At 47.2% G+C, this 21,893-nt stretch overlaps 1 protein-coding gene across 2 annotated transcripts in view; it reads right to left on the bottom strand.

Annotated features, from left to right (window-relative positions):
• The window catches only part of ABCA1 (ATP binding cassette subfamily A member 1), a 330,657-nt gene that overhangs the window by 44,773 nt on the left and 263,991 nt on the right, over window positions 1-21,893 (bottom strand). For both annotated transcript variants that reach the window (XM_079790446.1, XM_079790445.1), the window contains 9 exons: window positions 19,208-19,329; window positions 16,943-17,119; window positions 13,750-13,842; window positions 9,189-9,429; window positions 7,288-7,427; window positions 6,837-6,953; window positions 2,498-2,695; window positions 1,663-1,868; window positions 888-1,064 (listed from right to left, as the gene is read on the bottom strand). In XM_079790446.1, the coding sequence (XP_079646572.1) occupies window positions 888-1,064; window positions 1,663-1,868; window positions 2,498-2,695; window positions 6,837-6,953; window positions 7,288-7,427; window positions 9,189-9,429; window positions 13,750-13,842; window positions 16,943-17,119; window positions 19,208-19,329 (1,471 nt within the window). The remainder of the gene's footprint in view (window positions 1-887; window positions 1,065-1,662; window positions 1,869-2,497; window positions 2,696-6,836; window positions 6,954-7,287; window positions 7,428-9,188; window positions 9,430-13,749; window positions 13,843-16,942; window positions 17,120-19,207; window positions 19,330-21,893) is intronic.

The following is a 21,893-nucleotide window of genomic DNA, read 5'->3' as shown; positions in this document are numbered from 1 at the left end:
TCTGGGTGACATGGCAAAGCTAGAGTGAGCCACGCAAGGAAATAGAATTGTCCAGTGCAAAGCAGAGAGCAAACCCGAGGAGAGGCACCCTGCTCCTTCCGCACTCTGATCTCTACACACACACACACACACACACACACACACACACACACACACACACCAGCAACAAAAGAGCACAGACATTTTCCAATTGGGAAGAGGCATCGCCTATTTCAGAAGCCTGAGCTGATTATACTTCTCCCCATGCTCTTTCACACAAAAATCATTAGATCCAGAGGCCCAGCTCCCACCATGAGAACTTGGCAGCATAGTAACTAAGCACTAAAAGATTATCTTAAAAGTCTAAGATAAAAAGGCCTTGTTCAATTTTATTTGGGTTGTTTCAAAATGTGGTTTCCCAATTATGGAGAGGAAGGAGATATGTTTGCACACAATGAGCTTTTTTCTAGGTCTGGAACGCTGTCCCTGTGTTTGGGGAATGTGTGCATGTGTTTGTCATGACATTTTAAACATGCAGATCAGGAACTTTTAGAGATAAGTTACTTAAATGACTCTTGGGCAGGAAAGAGGTTCAAAAGAGTAGAGTGTAAAAAAAAAAAAAAAAAAGAAGTCCTGGTAATTGTGGACAAGAAGGGAAGGAGGATCGACAGTGTGTGCATGTGTCCGTGTCTCTGATGTGACTCAAACTGTCAACTGCCTACATCTGGCATCTCATTTCCTGAGATCTTCACAGAATTTCAAAAACAACTTATGACCAGTATCAACACCCACATAAAATAAATAAAATCAAAGCGCTCTTTCCCCTCCCTGGGTGTGTGCGTGTCTACACGCCACTTGGGGACAGTGTCAGCTCGCTAAATAAAGAAGGTGGCTTCCTGGAGACTTACATGTCATCAACGTAACAGGGGTAGGGCATCTGCTGCACGTAGACCCCGGTTTTCTTCTCGGTGCCCGTCAGCACCCGGATGATCGCCTGCTCCACCACATCCTGCAGGTAGGCGAAGCCCCCCCAGACGTACCGCATGTCCTCAAAGGGGTCCGCCCGAGGACCAGGGTCCCAGTACCTGAAACCGAGCCGCAGGCTTGGGTCAAACATTTCGCAGAACCACACAATAAAAACGCAATCACCCACAATCCCATCACCGCTGCCAGCCACTGTTTTTATTTTTGTATCTTACCTTCTGGTGTCAGTTGACATGTACACATATTTTTAAATAGATACCAGAAAACGCATACCACTTGGTTTGTTTTCCCCCTCCACTGAATACCTAACATCGCATCTAGTAGACATACCACAATTTACCTGACCACTCCCTTCCATACTGATTGTTTGCCCCTTTTTGTAAAAAAAGGATAATGCTAACTTGGGGAACCCAAAGTCTATTTTTCTCCTTTTTTTTTTTGTTCTGTTGATATAATTCCTTGGGATTAATTCCCTTGAGTGAGAATGCTAAATCAAAAGATAATAATGTTTTCTAAAAAAAAGATAATATTTCATGACCTTTGAAATAACTGTCTCCATCAACAAATGTGGCCATTGCACCAAAATTATGCCACCCGTTTGAGTTTCTACCAAATTAGTGGGTAAAAGTAAGTACCCCTAGTCATCTTAGCTGCTCCTGACTTCCCCAGGGCTGGCTGGTGTGATGGGACTCAACTCACCCATCTTTGATCTTATTCGTCCTCTCCACATTGTCAATGTCCATGCGGATCTTGTACTTGACGTGATGGGGCAACTCAACACTGTCGGGGGGAATCCCAGTGAACACGATTCCAGCCCAGAACTTCCTCTCATCCAGCAGCTCCATGGACTTGTTGATGAGCCAAACTTCTGTTGCGATGGGTTCCACCTTGTTCAGGTTGACACACTGAAGGAAGAACAGCTGCCATGAGAAGTCTGGTGGCCAGAAAAACAAGCAGTGGCCCAGGCAGACCTGACCCTGAGAGCAAGAGGCTGTGTGGCTTTTTTATCCTCACTCTACAAATCTTCCCTGGAGCCATTCTCCAATATGCAACTGAAATGGGTCATATTTCTTAACTGAAATTTAGAGATAAGTTACTTAACTGACTTTTGTGTGGGAAAGAGGTTCAAACAATGACCATGCCTCCTTTTCCTCTATGTTTTCTTAACAATTTTGAGTCATTAACAACTAACCAAATAAATAAACTTGTCCCTATTAAGTGACATCATTTTTAAGACTAAATTTTTTAAAATGTAATCTGTCTGATTAGATTTCAGGTAAATTTCATAGAAACACTCATGGGTCAGACAGAAAAAAAGCTCGAGTTAGACTTGTTTATTTACGTATTTGATCATTCAACTGACATTTACTGAGTGCCTTTTGTACACCAAGTCCTATGTTAGGTTTGAGGACACTGCTGTAAATAAGTCTGTACATTATTCCTAAACATCCCTCCAATCTGACTTACTGCACCATCTCAGAGGGGGAAAACACAGCATGGCCTTTTCTAAATGCTCCACAGAACAGACCCTCACCTCCATGAAGCGACCTATGGTCTGCACCGCACCGTTGGTCTCATTGAAAGCCTCTCTCCAGGTGTACACAGAGCCGTTCTCCGACTGCACGTCCTCTGGGTACTTGGCCAGAAACGCCACGATATCTTCGGCTGTCCAATCTAAGCCGGCCAAGCGCTGTTTCCAGAAGTGGTCATTGCCCCTGCTGTTCAGGAGTGTCTGCCATTTCAATGGGAAATCACAAGCAGCAAACATTACAAAACCCTTCACGTACGTGGTCTCCTTCATTTATCTTCACAGCAAACTGCGAGTTAAATAACAGTGTCCCCATTTTAAAGATGAGAATGTTGGGGTTGAGCAATAAATGAATACGATTTTAACCAAGACTAAGTCACAATGCTCATAGCCATGGAGCTGAGACTCAAAGCCAGACCAGTGTGAATGCAGAGTCCCTATGTTTTCCACTGTACCAAACCACCTAGCTTAGCAGCAGTAACCACAGCAACAACAGTAATCACACTTACTCCGCACAGTTACTATACTGAATTATTTATCCGCTTTGCCTCACGCAACTCCACGATGAAGGTACCTTTAATAGCTCCCATTTTACAGATGGGAAAACCTACATTTAGAGCCGTCAAGTCCCTAACATAAGGTCCCTAATAAGTAGCAAAGTTTAGCAAAGTCGGGATATAAAACATGGGCTCTCTGATTCTACTGCACCTTCCCAACTGCATTGAATTACTTTCCTCTCTTGAGACCCCATCTGATGACTCCTCATATAGACCACATCTCTAGTGTGAATAAAGACAATCCCACTTTTGCTGATTAGTCTGGGAAAATAATACCGTTATTAAGCCAAGTAAAATATGATCTTTCCCAACTGCAAGACACATGGGTCATGATGCAAAGGAGGCCTATCTTCCATTTCTTGCTCCCTAGCTGGTTGGGCCCCAATGTGGGTAAATGTGGAAAAACAGGAAAAAGTAATTTGGTGCTCAACCCACAGCTACTTTCTTTTTTTAAATACATTTTTATTGATTTCAGAGAAGAAAGAAGAGAGATTAAAGCATCAATGATGAGAGAAAATCATTGATTAGCTGCTTCTGCCCGCCTCCTACTGAGGATCAAGCCAGCAACCTGAGCATGTGCCCTGACAGGGAATCGAACCGTAATCTCCTGGTTCATAGGTCAATGCTCAACCACTGAACCACACCAGCTGGCGATGGCTACTTCCTAAATCAGTCTCATTTCCACTAACATGAGCTGTTTTTCCCACGTGGCTTCATATTTACTATTTTAATGGAAGCATAATGATTTCATATATTACATTTACTATAATTTCACTGACTGTTCTCATGCTGCTAAGCGTTTAGCCTATTTCTAATTTGTCACAATAACAATTATTATAGCAATAACGTTTCTGTCCTACAGTGCCTTCTTCCTTTTAAAATGATGTCTGTAGGATACATCCCTGAGGGTGTGTGGAATGGAGGTACACAAAGTAGCACATTTTTTATGGTTCTTGCAATTTTCATCCCAAATTGCTTTCCAATAGGGAATAACAATTTATACTGTCATCAGTAACATATGTATTTTTGTTAAAATAAATAGATGCAAAATTGTACCTCACAAATTCTGAAACAACTTTATCCGGAGACTTGAACTGAACGAATGAGGGCTGAGTGGAGACATGTGGTGTTTGGGGTGAGACCTGCCCTGCCCAGTGTGGATTCTGAACAGTACTGACAAGGAAGCAAGACTAGAGAGGTGAGCCCAGTGAAATCCCCTGACCACATGGCCATTCTAGGGTACATGAGGGGACCCGGGGACCTAATTTCACCCTGAGGAGTGGTAGCCAGGGAGAAAGCAGGGTCTTGAGATGAAGGTGGCAAAGAGCAGCTAAAAAGGAGACCTGTTTAGTATCGGTGGATTCCATGATGCAACAGAGAAGTGATTCTGGATCTGTGGGGTGATGCAATGGGTGCAGACAGAGCCCCGGACAGCAGAAAGATAAGAGCTATCACAGAGTAGAATGGTGGTTGCCAGGGGCTGGGGTGGGGGAGATGGGGAGATCAAAGCGTACAAAGTTCTAGTTATGCAATCTGAGTTCAAAGGTACACGCTATACCAACAATAAATACTCTCGAATTAAAATTTGCTAAGCAATCACTACGTGAGATGATGCATATGCTACCAATTGTGGTGATCATTTTACAATTATTATAGCAATAACATTTCTGTCCTACAGTGCCTTCTTCCTTTTAAAATGATGTCTGTAGGATACATCCCTGAGGGTGTGTGGAATGGAGGTACACAAAGTAGCACCTCAAGTTGTTCACTTTATATATATATTTTTGCTTGTTAATTACACCTCAATAAAAGCTGAAAGAAACAAGGGAGGACAGGAAGGAGGGAAAGAGAGAAGGGGGAGAAAGAAGAGAGAGAGGGAAATAGAGCAAAAGAAGGAAAAGAGCTACCCCAACAACAGCAGAGACCTCAGTCATTGCCTGATGTACCAGACTCCATGAGGCTGTGGGGGGTACAGAGTTTGAGAAGCCCAAGCCTGGAGTGTGAAACAAACATTCCTTCATAGAGAAAGGAAAGTCGGAGGAGGCTCCTTCAATTTCCACCCACAGGCTGGTAAGTCCCTAGTCAGTTTCCAGCCAAACCACCCCTGCTCTCCAGGCCCCAATATCTGTCAGCCTAATGGACATCCCCACCATCCACCAGCCAGAAGTCAAAAATCCCCCTAACGCCTCCCTATCCTTCACCCTCTACATTCAAGCAGCCCTCAGGCTTCACCTCCTGCCGACCCTGGCCACCCACTTGGCTGGCCTCCCTCCTGGTCTCTGCCTCCATCGTGCCCCTCTTTAATCCACTTGTCACATTGGAGTAAGACATCTACATCTCCCCTTGCTTAAAGCCCTTTCAGAGTCCCCTGGAGCTAAAGTCAGGGTCCTCCAAACCACACGCCATGCCTTCTCCCCAGCCACAGCTCTCACATTCCCTCTTGCACATCCTGGGGCCTCCCAGCAGGATCCCTAATGGATGCCACAGTGACGTGTACAAGGCTTTGTCCCAAAGAACTGGGAGCCTGGAGCTGCTGGAACATCCAGGCCAAACTCTCCATTTAAGAGCAAGAAAAGCATCTACCTGCCTCCAGACCCAAACTCACGGAATCCCTTCCCACTCGTGGGATCCTCTGACTCGGGAGGAGAGAAGTCCAACAGGGAGAAGTGCAGGTTCCAAGGAGGGGACCAGGAAGGGAACCAGGGAGAAGAGGCCTGGGATCACACGAGGTCCAGTCACTGTGCATGGCTGCGCCACAGAATCCCTTCACAGAGAAGACTGGAGCCCAAGTGAGAACCATACTTGACGGGCATGAGCTGTTACTATTATGAGTCAGGAATTACTCAGTAAATCCATAAAAACGGCTGCTCATGTTTTTCTCACTAAAGTCCCTTGGTTTTGGAAAGGCCCCAAGTTAAGAATTCTGCATAGATAACAAGACCAGCACAACCAAGATGACTCCAGCTTTGCCATCAGGGGAAGGCCCCCTGGGTACTGCCCCTCCCAGGGCATCTGGGGACACTCCTATGCCTGAGAAAGTTCCTTCCAGATAGGTATCAGCTCTCAAACCCAGCTGCCCCTCTGATCGATGATGTGTCAAGACAAGAAACCTGGCAAAATCCATCCCTGCTTCTTAATGGCAGCAGACACGAAAGGAAGCGCCTCCAGTACGTGGAGATAGAAAACAGCCTAATGATCCTGGCTCAGCCCAAGGCAGGGATGATGTGATTAAATGGCACTGGGGCTCGAGCGGAGGAGATACTCTGTTCTTGCTCAGACTCCTCTGCTTTTGAATCCAATTGTCTCCAGAGCACTAATCCCTTTCAAGTGCAGCGGAAGCACTGAGTGCAGTTAGCCTCCATGTGGTAATGGTGGCTCCTCAGAGCAGGTCTCTCGCACCTGTCTATGCGTCAGAGTAGCCCTTTGCTCCCACACCCATGTCCAAGTTCTACCAAGACACAAGAAGGCGAAGCTGGCTCTAGAGCCAGAAATGAAAACAGCCAGGGTCCTGCAATCACCAAACGCTTGCTCCAAACACCAGCCCTCAGTCTCTTAGAAAACTGATGTCTGACCGCCAGACGCATGGATGCTGATGTGCAAGAAACAGGGTTGCCGGTGCTACATCACCTGCAGCTCTACAAAGGTGACAGCCCTGTGGCTTGAGCTTAGCTCAACACGTCTACACTAGTTAAAGGTAAAGAATTCTCACCTAAGCCACTTCTGGGTAAGTGACTAGAAACTCGCCTCTCTAGCATCAAGCAGGCACACGGTCTTCAAAGGACACTCACCCGGACAAGGTCCATTTCTGGGCTGCTCTCCATGAAGGTCCAGAGCTTGGGGCTAAGCTCTTCCCACATGCCTTTTATATCATGAAACACAGCCAGTTCCTGGAAGGTCTTATTCACCTGGAGTGAGGAGGGGAGCCAGGGAGAGCAGGAAGAAAAGAGGCAGAGACATGAGAAATGCAGCTGCTCCCTGAAAAGATGCTCATCCCAGCACCCTCTCTCAGTCCTCTCTCAGCCCTTCCCAGCCCCAGGAAGTGCCTGCCGGCAGCGCCGATTCAAATACACAAGGCTGGAGAGCCGGACCTCAACAGTCAGCCCCGGCCTGGGTCAGACCCCAGGTTCTCACTCTTTGGAAATCCCAGAAGAGCCAGGATGTGCTCAAGAGACTCCATCTGGAACCACCTGCGATTCCAGCAGGATTCTGGAGAGAAAACCCTGGGCCTGGCCAGCTTACCTCAGCCATGACCTGCCTCGTGGCTGGAGTGTCAGGTGTGTACAGGATCTTCCCAACAAGCAGAGGCTTGAGAGCTTTCCATATGATGCGGGAGAGAGGACTGGACTCCAAACTCTTCATCACATCGTTGCAGTAAGGACCTGTGACGGTGAAAGGCAGATGTTCACATGCGTGCTCACCGACCTGTGGGAACTAGCAGGGCTTTGGAGCCAGAGAGACAGTCCTGGGTTCAATCCCTGCTCTACCACTTAATAGCTACATAATAAATAACAGCCAGTCTGAGCCTCAGTTTGCTCCCCTGTAAAAATGAAGTGCATTACAGCTATCTGGAGAGCCCTTAGAACAATGCTTGATAAATAATCAGAGCTTATTATAACACTGATTATGGGATGCTCACAATGGAGACAGATCTACACTACAAAACAAGCCTGCATACCCCTAGATTCATACTCTCATGCCGACCCTCGCCAATTTGTTTTCATTGAAAACACAGGGCTGAACTCAGAATTTAGTTTTCACATAAAAATCAAATAATTACCACAGGGCGGGGGGCAGAGGGGGGACATGTGTAATACTTTCAACAATAAAGGTTTATTAAAAATAAATAAAAAACAATTCCCTTTCATTAAAAGGTCTCATCACAAATATAAGTAACCAATGTAAAAAAAAAATCCTTAACCTGAGAAATCTGAAGTTAAACCAGACACTAGGGTTTGATTTTCCAGAAAGATTCCTAATCATGTTTTTAAATTTCATTCCAGGTCCTTTTAGATACCAAGTATCCTCTACATGCTGCAAAGACAATATAATTTTTTTTAAAAGAGGATTTGCTCACAAGTCCACCTGCTGGGAAAATGAGGGTTCCCTTGGGTTGACTTGCAAAGCGAGGAGCAGAGGGGATGGCATTTCAGAAAACTGCCTGTAACGCCATCCCCTCCGGCTTGCAAAGCCACTGGGCTGTCTGAGGGCTTTACTCCAGCGGTAAGGAGAGGTTCTTGGGTTACATGTAATGCACAAAAAGCTGCCTCACTCGCTGTCTGAAAGACACACCTGCGGTTGGAAATGGAGAAAGCCTCGCTTGCATCAAGTTTTCAAAGGAAAGGATGCCATTGTTTAAAACTGTAACACTGGCTCCTCGCTGCCATCCAAACTGCCCGGGTGTGAGCAGCAGATATGGAGTTACAAGGTTCTTTAACACCGCCTTGCAGCTAAGACCCAAAACAAACACCTGATCAAACGCCCGGGCCTGATGGGAGACACACGCCATCACAGACAGGTATTTCCGAGGCTGTGTGGTTTACCAGGGGTGGGCGGGGGGATCTGGGCATAATCTTGGCTCTTGTGGATTAGTTAGGCTTGTGTGGCTTTGAACAAGTCACTTCACCTCTCTGAGGCTGGAGAATGTGAGGCTATAAAACCTTCCTTGAATGGTTACCATACGGGTTGAATGAGCTAACAAGCAGGATGCATAGGAAATGTTCCCTCCAGGTTGACTTTATGTTGTTATTATTATAACTGCTGTGTTTTTTTTAAAGTTTTTATGATAAAGCATATCTCAAGGGGAAGGAGAGAGGAGAGGGAGAGGGGAGAAAAGCCTTCATTATTCTGGGAACCACACTCCTACGTTTCCCAGAAAACTGGGAAATTGGCTTTCAACTATTTCATTCACTTGATAAACACACTGTGTATCTGAGACGTGCCAGGCCCCGAGCAGTGGGGACAGGTAGTTAACCAGGAAAAGACACTAGGCTCTAGGTGCTCAGTGTGGTGAGCAAACAGACACATAAACATCCAATGCTGCACCAGAGGATGAGGGTTAGCATGAGGGAGAGGGGACACAGGGCTGCCTGAGCCTACATTGAAGGTGCCGGGGGCCAGGGCCTGGGCCTGCAGACACTCACTTGTAGAATTGTCATAGATGGCCCCAGCATCCTCCTCAGTGCCATTGCCTCCAAAGAGGGCTTTGTAGTTGTTGTCCTCATACCAGTTGAGGGACTTGATCTTCAGGCCCCCACCCTCGGGGTGGCCACAGACGATGCGGGAGACAGCCTGGTATATCTGGGTGGAGGAGATGGAGCTGTTCACGTTGGTCAGAAACATCACCTCCTGCCGCATGTCACTCCAGCTCTTCATGCTGAACAGCTGAGGTCAGGGATCAGGAGGGAAAGGTGAGGGAGGAGGAGAAAAGGGTAGAGCAAGGGTGGGAGACAGAAAAGAGAAAAAAAACATCTTATTTTCTCACCTTTCCAAAGCCACATCCCAGAACATATCTTATATGACCTCATCTCCTCAGAGCCTGTGAGGGGGATGCCAGAACCATGCTACCCGGGTTGCGGTTTACCACCAGCGGCATCTGTATACTCTGAGAGGTCTTGAATGCAGACCTGATCTACCTGTTATAGTTCAAACCTGCATTTTCATGAGATGCCCGGTGATCCCCAGGCACAGTAAAGATGGAGAAGCACAGCTGGGCAGTGAGTGGAGCCGCTGGCAATGGGCAATATTTCATTCTGATTATCTTCTGGTGTAGGAGAGAATGCTTTCTCTGAACAGCTACGTGCTCATATACATACATCAGGAACTGCTCACACCCTCGATCACTGACTCATTTCTAAAACACCCCCAACCTCAGTGTGGAAACTAAGGGGCCCCCCGCCCCTTGGGAGAAAAGTGACTGTGTGTGCCGCCCCATCCTCGTTTCAGTTAAGTGCTGGGTGATGGAAAAGCATGAGATGGGAGACCTGAGTTTGCATCCCAGCTCTGTCTCTCATTAGCTTACCGCCTTACAAGAGTCACCCCTCTAAGGCCCAACTTATCATCAAGACGATGACAGTGTGGTGGCGAGGAATAAATCACATGACACACAAGAGCGGCCCCTGCCACAGAACAGCCCCCGCGAGCGATGAGTCAGACGCTCCAGGCAGCCAGGGGCTGTGTCTGACTTCCACTCGACAAGGGCTTTGTCTCCCATACAAATGGACTCCCGCACCTTGTGGAGTTCTTGGCCCCAGTGCTCTTATAATTAAATATTTATGGAGCACTTTGTATTTCCACACATTTCACAGTACATCATTAACAGATCCCTCATTTCCTTGTAAAGTCACTGCATGTCCTCACCACCTGGAAGACCAGCTGGGGGGTGGGGAGGGGGGACTATGGGACCTGCACACGCCTCAGAGGAGGCCTAGAATCAGACTCCACGCCCCCAGGTTTCTGTCTCACGGAGCCTGCTGGTTCCCATGAGTGACATGGTCCTATAGATCCTGACCGCCTCCTGCCCCCAGAGGGGAGCCAGGCACAGGTGTCAGATGTCACAAACGTCTGTCCCTCCAGAGAGGGAGAGCAAGCAGGTGGCCAGCTTTTCCTCACTTTACCTTTTCATAACCTGCATGAGGTGTACAGACAGGGAGGGAGAGTCGGCCAGACCACTTTCCCTTTTGTCCGCGAGTGGAACAGCCATGGAGATCTTTAAATAATAGTGAAAGCCCCTCGCTTCTCTTCCCACAGGCGGCCTCACCGCCACCTCCCGCCGTGCCCCAACCAGAAGAACACTCTGCCTCCACATGAAACCAGCACGGAGGCACTGTGAGTGACGAGGTTACATCGGGCTCTCCCAGCACCTGTGTGAGGGGCACAGTCCACACTCCTCGGTGAAGCACTCCCACGCACGGCCCACGAAAGGTGGTGTCTGATCTTCCCTGGAGTGAGTGAATGGCTGACTGACCTGCTGCCTCTCAACCCACTGCCCTGTGCCCCCACCATGGTCTCGGGTCTCTTCTCAGTTTAACAGCCAGAACGCAAACAGTCTCAGACGCTAGGTCACGTCATGCCCGCCCCTCTGCTCCCAGCCCTCTGCTGGCCTCCCATCTCACTCAGCACAACCAGGCCTACGTGGCACTCCCCTCCTCCTCTGACCTCTCACCTCCTCCTCTGGCCTCTCACCTCCAACTGCCCTCTCACCTCCAACCACCCTCTCACTTGCTCACTTTGCTCAGGCTACACCAGCCTCCTTCCTGGTCTTTAAATACATTCCTTCATTGTGCCCTACACAAGGGTCTCTGTACCTGTGGTTCCTCCTCTGTGGAGTGCTCTTCCTTCTCCATTGAAACGCTGACATTTCCTGCCGGTTCAACTGTCACCGTATCAGAGAGGACTTTCCTAATCACTGCCTTTAAAACAACATTTCATCATGGTCTCCCTTGCCTGCTTTATTTTTCTTCCTTGCACGTATCCCTGTGATCACATCATACACCGACCTGTCTCCCACCCGACCCGAGACCCAGGAGAACAGGGAAGTTACTGTGTTCACTGTTGAGTCCCAACATCTAGCGATGCCAGGCCCCTGGTAGGTGCTGGGTGGATCACATACACTGCTCCCTGCCCTGCCCCCCAATCCTATCAGGCACAGCCTCCCTGTCCCCTGTCACCCAGACATGAAGCTCACGTCAGCTTTGACTCAACACCGTCCACTCAACTGCCAAGTCCTGTTTATATTTTCTCTCTTTAACGAGTCTCCTTCCTATTTGATACCAGTTACCATCAGAGTTCATCAGACAACAAGTGGGCTAGAGAAGCAAGAACATAGGCTTTGGAGTCCAACAGTCCTGGGTTCTAATCCCAGTTTTACCAATTAGATGACTGTGGGCAAGTTCTCTAACTTTTCTGAGTCTGTCATCTATACAATGGGCACAATAAGACCCATTCATATTTGTCACATGGATTGTGCAGGAAAATTGAGTGAAACTGCATGAACCAGGGGAGCTGCTCAGAAAATATTGGCTCCCTTTTCCTTCAAGGGTTGTGCTCTAGTCAAGACAACCAACTTTTTCCCCAAACACTGAACAGATAAACAAGGCATTTATTTATTGATTTATCCTCTCCCAGCTGTCCCAGAGAAATAGCAAGTTAGACAATGGGTAGCTTGTGGTCGAAGTGACTTGAAGGTTTTACATGGAAAGGAGCAGATGGCCCCTGCTTGCCCTGGACCAGGGAGCAAGCTGCCAAGAAAAATGTATATTGCTCAGTTGGAGAGTTTCGCCACGTCGGCAGTGGGAACATCACATGCTTTTAATTATTATTTTTTTTTAACCCCCGACAAAAGGCAGGCCAGTGATGTAAGAGGAAACAGCTGTACCCAGACCCTGAGCTTAGAGACAGCCTCCCATGTCGCAGTCCCTGCTCTACTTTCTGTACGGCTGGGTGAGGACCTGGAGGAGTAGTCAGGTCAGGGCACGTCAATGTCAGCTAACGGGACCCTAGAGAAAAGGCTATGGACTTGCCCGGCAATGTCTCCTGGAAGAATCCCAGGTGACCCAGCTTCTCCCCTTACAGAAAGGTCACCAGCATTCATAACTGAAGTAACCAATGGCAGCTGGAAGGGGCTTCTTTCCCTGAAAGGGACCCAAAAACCAAGCCTCTTCAGTCAGACACACATGAGCATAATTAAAAAAAAAAAAAAAAAGGAGAACCAAAAACAACATACTAAAGGGGTGACTGCTTAATCTTGGTGTTTTCTATATTTTCCAAACATTACCCATTTTCCACAGTGAACATGCAATACTTTTATTCCCAGAAAAAAAAAAATGGTATTTGAGAAACACCAAAAAATGACTTAGAGAAGCAACTCAAAATAAGGCTGGACCAAGTCTGAGAAAATGTCCCCACAAGTCAGTCCTATCCAATGTCCCCTGCCCTCTGCCTTCTGCCCACTGGGCTCAGCTCCTCACACACTGAGCTCCAGACAACCCCTCCTCCCCAAGTCTCATCTGCAACAAGGCTGGGTGTCAGAAAAGCCAGCACTCACTGGCCAGGAGGCAGAGGAAAGGTGAACTGCTTTTGTGAGCACCTACAGGCCCTCGGATCCTATGACAAAGCTTCTTCTTACACATCTGTCAACCTGTGGGCTCAACTCAATGTTCATCAAGAGACTATATGCCCAAAGTGGGATCCCAGAAGCCAGATGTTTACAGGGGAAAGATGTGATTTAGGGATATCCACGTTATTCCCTTTAGTTAGCAAACAAATATTTTGGTAAAAAGAGTATCTAGCCTTGCAACTGCAGAAGAAATATGGAGAAGTTGCTGGTAAGACAAATGCAGCACATGGGGGGCTGGGCGGGGGGGGGAGCCTCTTTCCAAAGGAGTTATTAGCAAGGGTTGGGAATAAAAATAGAAGAAAGTTCTAGACTAGCTATGGGGCCTTTAGCCACTAATTAGCTCTGAGACATCTATGAGTCTGTTTCTTCATCTCTACAGTAAGGAGATCAAACCACATCACTTTAAACATCACCGGTGCCTCTAACACTGCTTGTACATTTCATATGATATTTAAATTTAAAGAAAACCTTGTTAGTCAACTTAGGGTTAAAAAAACACACACACACAAAAAAAAACAAAAAACAAAAAAAAAAAAAACAGCGACAGAGGATGGTCTGCCTCCTGGTGCTGGAAAGGCACAACTTACCTCTTGGGCCAGAGTCCCGAGACTATCCAGCAACATTTTTGTGCCTTCAGCCAGCTCCTGGCTCAGGAAGGGAGATATAGAGTCTAGTCCTGACTGGAATGAGAAAAAAAAAAAAAAACTTGGTTTTTAAACTCAAATGTAAACCTGAAATCTCTATGGAAAATAAACAAGTTAATTAAAAACATTCACAACCATGAGTTTAAACACAAGATATTTTTACTTTATCTTATTGATTTTTAGAGAGAGAAGATGAGAGAGGGAGAGAGAGAAGTATTGATGTGAGAATGGAATATCAATCGACTGCCCCTACATGCCCCTTATTGGGGATCAAGCCTGCAACCCGGGCATGTGCTCTGACTGGGAATAGAAGCAGCAACCTTTTGGTGCATGAGAGGATGCCCAACCAACTGAACAACACTGGCCAGGGAATAATTTTTCTTTTTAATTCAATGAAAGATAAGCAAGAGGAGGAGGAAAGGAAGAAAATAAGGCAGGGATGAAGGAAGGGCAAAGAGCATAAGGGTGGGCTGAGTATATATCAGATCTGAAAGACGTAACTTCCTTGAATAACATTAACCCCAGGAAACAGCCTTGAAACTAGGCCACAAAATGAAGTCTGAGAACCAAGTACCTGCACTAATATTAACTGTGGTTTCCTGCTCAGATTTGTTTGACAAAGGCCGGCAAAGCTTGCCAAATCACTTTTCCAAAGAGCTCCAGTAAATAATTCAGTTTGGAATTCCTAATATTATTTCTCATAACCAAAAACACCCCCTTGGCTATGAACTCATACAGGTCCCTACTGACCACTGGAGGCAAGTGATTTTCTCGTATGAAGTAAGGAAAGGGGGTGGAAAGAGGAAAAATAAAACCTTTAATGAAGAACTGTACATTCTGTGTTGAGCAAACAGGAATTCATGCATTATTCAATATTTTTAGATCATAACTAAAGACTGTAATAGCATTACAGGAAGAATACACAAACGCTTGTTGTGTTACTCAAAAGCTCCCACCTACTTCTATGAAATGTTTTCATCACAACACAGTGACAGTTCCTAAAAACATGACATTCTGTCGTGCTGTCCCCAGAAGGACAAAGGCCATTGTGTCCTCTCCTTTCTGGGTCTAACAGATAACTTCATTATTTTCTTTCTCTCCTCACTAGCTTAATAGCTAAATTAGAAAAGACTGAAAATTTAAAAGGCAATTTGACTTTAATTTCTGGGCTGGTGTTTTATTTCAGCTCAGTGTTCAGCATAGTTCCTGGCACATAATAACGAGACACCCAGTAAATGTTTGTGGGGGGAAAAAAATCAAAGGGAAGGGAGAGCACATTAGGAGGGCTAGATGGACTGGTGTGAGTCCTGCTCCAACAGTCATTTAAATCCACAGATTTACTCTGTTTTGTGTTCACCTCAAGTCATCCACCCTCTAGAGTCTTTTAGTGGTTCCCTTACTCTAAAGATGAGGCCCAATCGCCTAACATGATCAGCTCATCTTTGCCCACCTCCGCAGTGGCATGCCTTACGTTCCTTCTCCCATTAAACTCCCCATAGCTACATCCACTCCACTCAGAGCTACTCAACCATGTGCAGGTCCTCTACATGCCACCGCCTCCTCTCTCCCCTCCAGACGCATACAGAGGCCATATCTTCTGCCTGGAGCCTTCTTCTCCTGTTCTCTTCCCGGCTAACCTCTTTGGTTTCAACCTAGAGGATGCTTCTCTCCTGACCCTCAAGGACTGGATGAAGAGGCCGCATCAGGGCCTGCACAGCACCGAGCAGAGGGGCTTTCGCTCTGTAGAGCATCTGCTCCTTGCTTGGTCTCTCCCATCTACTCCCCCACCTGCAGGGAAGCTCGGAGAACGTCGTACCTTGCTCAGCACGGCCTCCCTGGCCCAGTACATGGCCCAGATCAGGGCTCAGTAAATATTTATTGAATGAATGATTATGTTTATTTATAGAAGAGAAGACTGGGAGGGATTACTACTAATGCATTGGAAGTCACCGCCAACTAGAAATAGAAGACAGAATGTCTGTGAAATAATAAAAATGTAATTGAAAACCCTTTTCAATTGATAAAAGTCTTATCTACACAGAAATTTTTCAGGGACTCTACTATGAAATAAAGTGACATGTGGATGTGTTTTCAATATGATGCACAATTTTGCTTTCCTCATGCCAATGCATGTTACCAAGTGTTTATGGGAACATTTCAAACTTTCTTTAAATACTCTCATAAAGTAGACTAAAATGTCTCCTTCACTGTGCCCATATTCAGAAACTCCAGGTCAGGACTAGGGTTTATGTTGTAGCTCAGACTGAAAGTAAACCATGTGCCAGTCTGGGAGGACCCATCTCTCTCTAGAGAAATTAGGTGGCACAAAGTCCTAGAGGATTCCAATTTCTATGAGGAACATCTCTTTCCAGGCATATCTTTCTTCCAGGGCTCTTTCCCTGGTTTTAAGAGAAACTACAGACAAATCGAAGTGCTATCTGGTAAGAACACTGGATGTTAAATTATGTTGTTGGGAGGGGCAATTCCCCAGAGATCTCACAAAACCCCCAGAAATGCACCTGTTCTGGAACTATACACAACACTCCAAAGACCAAAATGATCAAGTTCACCCCCCATTCTTTGAATAAGAATGAACAAGTATTCTCATGGACTGCTTTTCTGAACTATTGATTCCTAGACTTTGTTGGCATTTGCGGGGAGGGAGGTAAATGCGATTTTGTCACTGGTTAAGCTAATTATTGAATGTGCTTCCATCCAATTCCAAGGCTTAACCACTGTGACAGCTCACAGTGTCTCCTTTCTGATAGGCTTTTTAAAATAAATAGATCTCTCTCTTGCCAACAATGGTTTTGAGCCTTTAAAAAAAAATGTGGAGAACTCTTTCTTCACATGAACTCATATAATCTCAAATTTTAATTTTTCAGAAAAACAGGTCTTCTCTGATTGAAACAGGCACAAGGGACCTTGGGCTTAGACTCAGAGCCACACCCAAACTCACTCTTCCTCCGTTTACCCTTCGGGAGATAGCCCAAAAGTTTGCAAGAACAGTTAGAATACCACTGACTCCCAGCCAGCTCTATGTTTCTACAAAAACAAAGTCACATTGTCCAAGGAAAAATTTCACATTCCACCAGAATTAGTGCTTGAAACTTGTCCACACAGCACGCCTACTCACCAGGATGGGCTTCAGAATGTTCAAGTTGGAAAGAAACACCTGCTCTGCGGCATCCAGCTTCTCCCCTGGCAGGCTGCAAAGACTGGAAACGTCTTGGTCACTAAGTTGGATCACCTCTTCTAACTTTGATCCACTGCACAGATTGGTCAAACGTAACTGGTAGCCGTGCAAAAAGACCTGGAAGCATTTCATGCCAAGAGAGACAAGCAGGACTGGGTTACAAAGATGGGAAGGTGGGTCCCTGAAGCCTTTTGGGCGACTTCACATCGACACAGCTCTGAAGAACGGACACCCCTGCAAAAGTCCAATGCACCGGGTCTCTTTCATGAACTTCGGACTGGGTCCAGGCACGATCTGCCAGGGCACCGAAGACTTGCATATTGTGTTGGACTCATCGTCCATCTCCCACTCTCCTGTCCTTGAGAAGGGAAATCCTGAGTCCAAGTCTTTTCTCAAAAGTGGGACACATGATTCGGTGACTAGGAATCTAGAGTGTGAACTCCTGAAACCACTTTTATTAGAGAAAAACATTCATTATTTTAGAACTTACAATATGTTCAACAGGGGTTGGGCTGAATTGTAGAAAAAGAAGCATTTATTCTATTTATTTGTAGGTACAGATAATTAACGGATGCAAAGAACTCTTCAAGCAATTTCAGAATTTGGAACTCTTCTTGCCGGGGAGCAGAGTACCAGCAAGCCAAGCTTCTCATCTCATTGGGACCAGTTCTAAGTCATTCTTATCTGTTCATTATAGCAGACCCCCCCTCCCCGCCCCCCCCCCCCCGAGAACCTCTGCTTGGCCACATTTTTACTTAATGAGCTTTTCTGGGCCTGCATAAACTGAGCTTCTGGTATGATCCTGACTGTCCACTAGACAGCAAGTCCAATAAGAGGAGGGGCCTTGCTTTTCCTGCTCATTTATGGGTCCCTAGTCCTGTTACATTACCGACAGTAACGTTTGTGGAATAACGAATGGATGATGCAGACTCTTTCTTACTCCGTTACTACCTCCCCCGTTCGTTTAAATCAGTGCAGCTTGACCTGCTTGTAGTACAACCTATTGTGAGTGGTGAACCTCAAGCTTCACAAAACCCATGCAGCTTTCTGATGCTGCAGAGCACTTGGCCTGCCACGGTCTCCATTACGTTTTCACCGACTACCGGGTGCCCAAGCGCACTCCAGTCTGACTCCTTTCTCTAACTGTCCTTGCCTTCAGGCCGCCGGCCTCCCTTTCATGTCTGTGTTTAAGAGTTCAGGCCACATGGAGAGTCTATCGCCACTCAAGGGCCACCTCCATACTTAGCATACCCCCCATTTTTTAACTGATCGGACGTGACATGACAGATACGGAACTGGCAGGGGGCAGTGGAAATCCTGCTACACGCAGCTATTTTCCTAGGCCTGCTCCCTTTGGCCCACCTCCCAACCACACAATTGCTAAACACAAGGCATATTTTCCTAGTTTCATCAGGGCGAGCGGTAAGCACATTTTTCTGATTTTTAAGAGTTCGACAGCATGTGCAGCAAAGATCTTGTTTTCGGGCATAAACATTTGCACTGCTTCTGCTTACTGTGAAGACAAGCTAGTATGCAGGCATGAGACGGGGTGAGGAAGCCGTTCCCCTTTCTGCCAGAGAATAAACACGGGAAGCCTCTCTGAAAATCAATAGCCATGCAAGGGGGTCTCCTACCCGCTCCACGGGAGCTGTCTACCTAGCGATGCCCGAGGAAGGCTTCTAAGAATGGAAGGTTAAAAATCTATATAAACACTAACATTACTTCCTGGTTATATAAATTAAGAAAGGGAAAAAAAAACAAACACATTTTCTCCTTACATACCTTTCTGTAAAGGAAGCATTAAGTTTGTGTTTTTTTTTAATCTGCAGACAGAGCTGCTCCAGATCAATAATCCTCAGCCCTGCTTATTGTCTCAGAACTGTGAGATTTCAACGAAAATGCTTAATTCATCTTAACTTAAAGTCATCCCCCTTTTAGGAGGAAGTTAGCAACAAATGCCAGTTGACAGGCAGGAAATCAGTTTTATTTCAACCAGCTGGCCCCTGACAGCAGGCTGCAGGTTCCACTCTCTGAACGGCTTGGCAACGCCAGCCTGCGCAGGGAAGTGAGAATAGGTGAATTTGAGCTAATGCCCTCCTTCAGCGCCGTGATGCGGACAGGGGCTTATGCATTTCTCTCCAGGCTCCCTCGAACAATGATGCATTACCATCAGCCCCACCGAGGCAGCCGCAGGTGGCAGCTTACCTCGCGCAGGCTGACATCGGCCCCCAGCATTCTGTCCACAGTAGGCTCTGGCAGAGAGAGGTTGTGATTCAGGAATCCAGAGAAGGTTTCATTGTCCACCAGGAAATCCCGCAGCGTCAAACCTGCAGAGAAATGGTGTTTTGTTTTCATTTAATAAGTAATTCCAAAAAAAAAAAATATGTCAGCACAATGAGGCGAGTGGAGAAAACTATCATAATACCGATTGCCTCGTTTTAAACCGATGGACAACCACAGGCTTCTGGCGTGAGCACACAGAGCAACGAGGTTCGGGAGCTTCGCCATAAGGGAGGGACACGATAAGGTTGCTTTCTGAAGACGCGGGAAGCCACACTCAGCATGGGCTCCTGGGCTCGACAGCGCTGTGCACACCCGCACAGCCTGCCCTGGCTTTCCAAGGAAAAGACAAACCCTTCAAAGGATCTCACCCATCCCACCTGAGATCTGTGACACTAACCCCTGTGCTCCTGCCTCCCCGCTGCATCTCAGATTGCTCAAATCAGAGGTATTTAAAGTCGTATTTCTTCAAGCCCCAGGGCTGATTTCCTCGTAAAAGGGCAGCGGTTCTCAGGCTTGAGAATCACTTGCAGGGCCTGTTGACAAAGCTTGCTGGTCCCATCCCCAGAGTTCCTGATTCAGGGGCCTGGGAGGAGGCTGGAGAATGTGCTTTTCTAACAAGCTTTCGGGTGACGCTGATGCTGCGGGGCCAGGGCACCCACTTTGAGAACCACGGGGGTGGAGCATTACTCATATCAAAGTGCTTCCACCGACATGGTCTCAAGTTTAATTCCAAACATGGAACATGTGACACGGAGCTTCAAAACCCAGGTCTGCGGCGCTTTAAGAAAACACCTAAGTGTATATTTAAAAAATCACCTGTAGTAACGATTGGATTGCTGCAGGATTTCATACCCTTAAAAAAAAAGCCCTCCAGGTGCATTTAGAGAATGCTCTGGCCAGAAAGGCAGATGTTAGTCCCCAGGGTTGGAGGCTGTGCACATGGTGCCTCTTGGGAATTTCAGATCATCTTCCTGAACCTCAGCTTCATGTCCAAACTGAGGTTTCTGACCAGATAAGATACTAGGCAGGGGCCTACGAATCTAAAATACCATCGTTTTCCCTGCCCTGTTTCATTTGATTGTCCACTTCTCCTTCTGCTCGCTCTCTTAATAACCCAGCTTCTTCCAATACAGAGAAAGCCAGCTGATCATGAGCACGTGGTGGGCAGTCATCGCCTGCAGCCTGCAGCCCAGGGGCCCAGGCACCGCCTGACCTCTAGGGAGCAAACCCCGCAAACCAAGTCACTTAACTGAGGAGAAACATGTTAGATCTGAAAACCCGCTGAGGTCTGAGGCTTAAAGAGAACAGGAGCTGCACCTGGGAGTGAGGGCTCATATGCGGGGACGCGGTGGGAGGGCCCAGCAGCCCAGCCAGATCTCATCAGTGCTGTCCGGTCCAAGTGTGTCTGCTTACGCAAACTTGAGGAATGCAGATTATAGAAAGGAATTTAACACAGGTCCCATCTCTAGAGAAGTGAGTCTCTGGCTACATCTAGCTACTCCTCATGTTCTTGCCCAAGTTAGTGTCCTCCTCGGAACAGGGATACGTGTAGACAGCCACCTGCGTGGTGCTCACCATCACGTATGACGTGATACTGTTACCAAAGGCTCACCTCTGTGGTTGTCAAACCTCAGAGCACCTGAGCTCCACTTAGGAAGCATGCTGCTGAAAGGCCGCTGCTTGGGCCCACTCCCCAGAGATCCTGGAAGAGTGGCTCTAGAATGGGGCCTAAAATCTGTAATTTAATAGGCACCCCTTCGACTTCTGTGCAGGGGTCCTGGGAACTGGGCTTCTAGGAATGGTGTTTTATTCATATGCCAAATCCACTAGACTATGCCTCTGAGACACACAATATGTGTTTTATCTCTGTCACAGTGCCCCGATCAGGGCCTGCCGAAGAATTACTGGTCAGGATATGGTGGCTGAACAATAAATATCTGGAGATGGCATTAGGACTAGGAAGGCTCCAGAAGTATCTGGGCAGCACCACAGCAGACTTCCTTTCAGCTGAGCAGGTCCAAGAAGGGCCCCGCGGTGTCAGGACGACACCTCCCGGCCACATCCCAGGAGTAAAGAGGATCCCCAGAATCACACTCCCAGGGACACACGGTGACATCAGGGGTGTCCCGGTGTCCCTGTGTTCGGGGTAAACAGGAAGGGATGTAGGAACACTGGTGGCTTCGCCGGGGGCGTGGCATGGGAGCACTGTGGGACAAAGGGAAAAGCTCCACGCTGGGGTCAGACCTCTCTGAGCCCTGGCCAGGACAGAACACACACATGGGCTGACTGTCACTGACCAGTCACGTGGACAGGGTGCTGGGGAATTCAGAACAGCCTCCTCCCTCCCGAGCAGGGCGGCTGAAGCAGGGGAGGCCGACCCTGGCTGCCCTTGCAATGGGTCTAGGTCACGAGCAGCACTCTCAAGACCAGCGAGTGTGCTCATCGTGTTTATAAGACTCTTCTGCTATGTCAACAGGCTCTGAGGATGAGAGCAGCTGGGTGTGATCAAACTCCAACCGCCTATCAGTGAATCCCCTGGACGAGACATGAGAACCAAGAAGCTGATTAAACAGTCAGCGCATCCTGGCAGGGCATGTGCCGAGGCGTG

Source organism: Cnephaeus nilssonii, assembly GCF_951640355.1.
Source record: "Cnephaeus nilssonii genome assembly, chromosome: 14".
NCBI classification, from domain to species: Eukaryota; Metazoa; Chordata; class Mammalia; order Chiroptera; family Vespertilionidae; genus Cnephaeus; species Cnephaeus nilssonii.
Note: the sequence above shows the minus strand (reverse complement) of the source record. Positions and strands in the feature narration are given on the sequence as shown.